The sequence below is a fragment of the Populus alba genome, chromosome 2 (genome assembly GCF_005239225.2).
Source record: "Populus alba chromosome 2, ASM523922v2, whole genome shotgun sequence".
NCBI lineage: Eukaryota > Viridiplantae > Streptophyta > Magnoliopsida > Malpighiales > Salicaceae > Populus > Populus alba.
Window position 1 is genome coordinate 305,534 of NC_133285.1, and position 4,186 is coordinate 309,719.

At 37.4% G+C, this 4,186-nt stretch overlaps 1 protein-coding gene across 1 annotated transcript; it reads right to left on the minus strand.

Moving 5' to 3' along the window:
• On the minus strand, positions 1-2,788 carry LOC118042028 (3-hydroxy-3-methylglutaryl-coenzyme A reductase 1). The gene is made up of 4 exons (XM_035049560.2): positions 1,694-2,788; positions 1,268-1,449; positions 812-1,158; positions 1-661 (listed from the first exon to the last, which is right to left on the minus strand). The coding sequence occupies exons 1-4, from the start codon at positions 2,686-2,688 to the stop codon at positions 419-421; spliced, it is 1,767 nt and encodes a 588-aa protein (XP_034905451.1). The 5' UTR covers positions 2,689-2,788; the 3' UTR covers positions 1-418.
• Positions 2,789-4,186: the final 1,398 nt, after the last annotated feature.

Below are 4,186 nucleotides of genomic sequence, written 5' to 3' on the forward strand. Positions count from 1 at the left end.
TGAAATGAAAAGTAAAAACAATGCCACAACTTCAATCACTCATGAGACACTCTGGTCCCCAACTCCAAACATAATAATTGTCTATTAAGTATTAACAACTAGGAGTAGAGAGGAAAGAACTAGAAAGTAGAAACATTCACAACAAGACAGAAACACATACTAGGGTGGGAAGAATCACTCGCCCACATGTGATCAGAGGATACAGCCATGTTTGCAGAGAGAGCGGAGGGAGGAGCACAAAGCACGATTATCCATGTTCTCATTCCTCCCCCCCACTTCATGCAATAGCACCTTTACACCAGTGCAAGCTAATCAAATCTCACATGGTACCGATAGCCTTGATTTTTTTTTTCCTACTACACCATTCTCTCTCTCTTTTATTTCCCTTGCGTCATTGCTGGACCACACTGCCTTCTCACTAAGATGCAGCTTTGGATATGTCTTTGCTCGATCTGTTGTATTTCATGTGACTCTTGACAAGCTGCCCTTGTGCAATGGCAGCCATTAGAGAGAGCTCCCCGGCTAAAACTGAACCAGCTACTATGGTAGCCAAGAGTCTTGAGTTTGAGCCAGGTGACTCTTTGCTTGCACCCTTTACACCAAGTAGATTCAGGCAGGCGGATTGCGATGCAAGTTGAGTTCCACCTCCAACTGTACCCACCTGATAGAAACACAAATTCTGTCAGCTTAAATCATCGAATACCAAATAGAGAACTCCGATAATGAAGGATTATAACTAACAGTTTGCATCATTAAATAAATAAATCTGCTAGTATAACGACAGTGTCATAACATGAGTAGTTTTAACTACCTCAATGCTAGGCATAGTCACAGAGATGTGAAGATCCTTTCCGTTGTTAACAGCTTCCATCATGGTAATGCAGTGAGAACTCTCAATATTCTGTGCTGGATCCTGGCCAGTGGCTATGAAGATTGCAGAGACAATATTGCTGGCATGGGCATTAAATCCACCAAGAGCACCAGCAACAGCAGAACCAGCAAGATTCTTGAGCATGTTGAGCTCCACAAGGGAAGCAACACTTGTTTTCAACACCTTCTTGACTATCTCTTCCCTGATAATTGCCTCACAAACAACCGATTTCCCACGTCCTTCAATCCAGTTTACAGCCGCAGGTTTCTTGTCCGAACAAAAATTACCTACCCAATTGTGAAACATATAAACTACATGAACTTCTATAGACAAGAAGAAGACAATTAAACCTCAGTTGGTCTTATGAGTGTAGTTAAGAAGAGCAGAGTAAATTACCAGAAATGCCAATAACTTCCATGTCATGGAAATCATTCTGAAGGAAATCAAGCACATTCTGAACCCCTTTAGAGACCATGTTCATCCCCATTGCATCCCCGGTACTGCATTTAAATCGCATATAAAGATTCTTCCCAGCCATAGAGCATTTAATTCCTTGAAGCCTCCCAAACCTACTCGACCTGCAACCATCAATAATAGTAATATCAGGTAACTGTCAGAAATGGAAATCCAACCCTTTCCACAGCTGTCCTATCTTTCCCCTTTATAACAACCAACATAATTTCTCTTCTTAACTAAACGATGCAGCCGCATACAATATCAGGAAAATCCTCACCACCACAAATACATGTACAGTAGATAGCCATCAACATCAAAAAAATCTGAAACACTCAGACAGGAATAGAGGATCCATTGAAAACTGACCTGTTAAAAACAATGGACAAAGTATCAAAGTTGTCAGGATCCTCCAGGAACAACTTCAATTCCGAGGCTCGTTTCGCCGTCTCGAATCTAACAACAGGAGCCCTAGTCATCCCATCTGCCAACACAACACTAGTAGCCCCACCGGAAGCGTACATTGCCTTACAACCTCTGTTCGTACTTGCAACCAAACAACCCTCTGTCGTTGCCATTGGGACCATATACTCCATCCCATTCAGCAACAAAGGGCCAGCAATCCCCACCGGAATCTGGATGTAGCCCACCGGCATTTCGCAGCACTGTCCTAAAATTGAATCATAATCAAATCCTTGAATAGGTAGACCCTCTAGAGATTTCCCAGTTGTCCTCTGCAACGCCTCCCGTCGAATCACAGCTGCTCGTTTACAATCACCAAGCTTTGATTCAAGCGAATAAGAAGGCAATGCTCCTTCTGTGACGGATTTAACGATTTCTTCATCTTCCACGGAGGCTAAAGGTGTAATTATTGGCTCAGGATTGGGTAATATGGAAATGGGAGGGACGTTTGCGGGCGGAGGGCAAGTAACCAGACGGTGATCTTCATTGATGAGGTAGTTAGGATTGTCGGTATCTTCCAAATCCCACGCGTCGTGAGAAGGGCGCGTGATGAATGATTGAACAAAATCGATTCCAAAAAATCCTAAAAGGTAAATAAAGGAAGCCATTAGGGAAACAATGGCGGCGATTTCGGGGAAAGTAACGACATGGAGTGGCGTAGAGTCACGGATCTTTTCACGCCACCGGTGGAGGAGGTAGTAGGCTACGGAGAAGAAAAGAGTGAAGAAAATGGCGTTTGTCAGGTAGAGAGGGAGGGGAAGCGCGTCTGATGCTTTCGGTGTCGGTGATGGAGAGCGGTTGTCGACGGAAGGGGCAAGTCGCTTCTGGTTATGGTGGAGAGGACCGCCGTCGTTAGAGGACGTGGTGCGTGATGATTTAGGTGGCAGGCGGCGGGAGTCCATCCGTATATTCCGGCGGATGAATTTAAACTGAGTTTTGCTTGGGGAAGTTCGGGCGTGCTGTTATAGCACTCGTAGTGGTTGTGCTGAGAGTAAAGTGAGGCCATCAGGAGAGAAATTTATAAGGGAAGCGTGTGACGACACGTGTGTTGTCTACGACGTGTCTAGCTGTTAATTGTTTAGACATTATTTTTTCGTTTTAAAAATATTTTTAAAAAAAAATAATTTTTTTTATTTTTTTATTAATTTAAATTAATATATTTTTGATATTTTTAAATTATTTTAATATATTGATATTAAAAATAAATTTTTAAAAATAAAAAATATTTTTAATATATATTTTAACATAAAAAATTATTTAAAAAATAATCACAACTATATTACTAACCAAGCTCGAATTTATTGCTAGCATTGGAAAGTTATAAGAAGTTCCTCTTTATTTTTACAGCAAAGAAAATATAAATATTATATTTACTTATGAGCTAAGAGTAATATTAGAGGTTAGTAAATAGGTGAAATGAATTATATTTTTATTTATTTTTAAAACTTAAATTTTAAAACCATTATTTAAAAAAATATTATTTAAAATCATTCTAAGAAACAATTAACTAATTTTAATTAACACACGAATCAATATAAAAATATCTTGATTAAGTAATAAAAAAATTGTAAGATTTTAGCATGGTTATTAAAATCATTATATAATAATGTCGCTGTGAAAAGACCTACTGTAATGTATCCTTGATGACCAAGAAAGCTGATTTATGTAAGGGTTTTTTTTTACTTATTTAATTTTATTTTTTTATTGGTGGCAAAAGAGCAAAATTGGGAGTGGGGGTCATGTTGTAGTTACTGTCTGGGAGGTATGTTGCCAGTTGCTGGCGTTTCTGAGGAGTTTTTTTTTAGGGACGAGTAAAAAATTAATTAAATTGAAAAAATAAAAAACAATGAAAAAAATTAAACCGTGAAAAAAAATCGATTAAAACCGTGAAAAAAAATCGATTAAATTTTTTTAAAAACAGACTGGTTTGGTTTTATAAGTCTAAAACTGAAAAAACCGAATCGAACCAAACCCAAACCGAAAAAAACCGATCCAAACCTAAAAAACCGAGTCAAACCTAAAAAACCAGTTTTGTCCTAAAAAACCAAACAAAAACCGGCCGGTTCGAACCGGTTTCGGTTTTGTTTAAAAAAAATTATTTTGGTTTGGTTACTTTTTTTTTAATAAAAACCGAGTTGAACAAAAAATAATTACTTCTAATTTTTTATTTACATTAGCACTCGGGGAAAAAAAAGGTTACAATAACACGGTACATAAAATATTTATATAAAAAGAACATAATTTAGCCAGTTATAAAAAGAAATACCCAATCAATATCGGTATAAAAATGTCAATAAAATAAATATAATTATATAAAAAAAAACCATTAATAATAATTATAATGGACCATATAAATGGTCCAAAAACAAATAAATTACATGATTTATAGGAATTATTCTA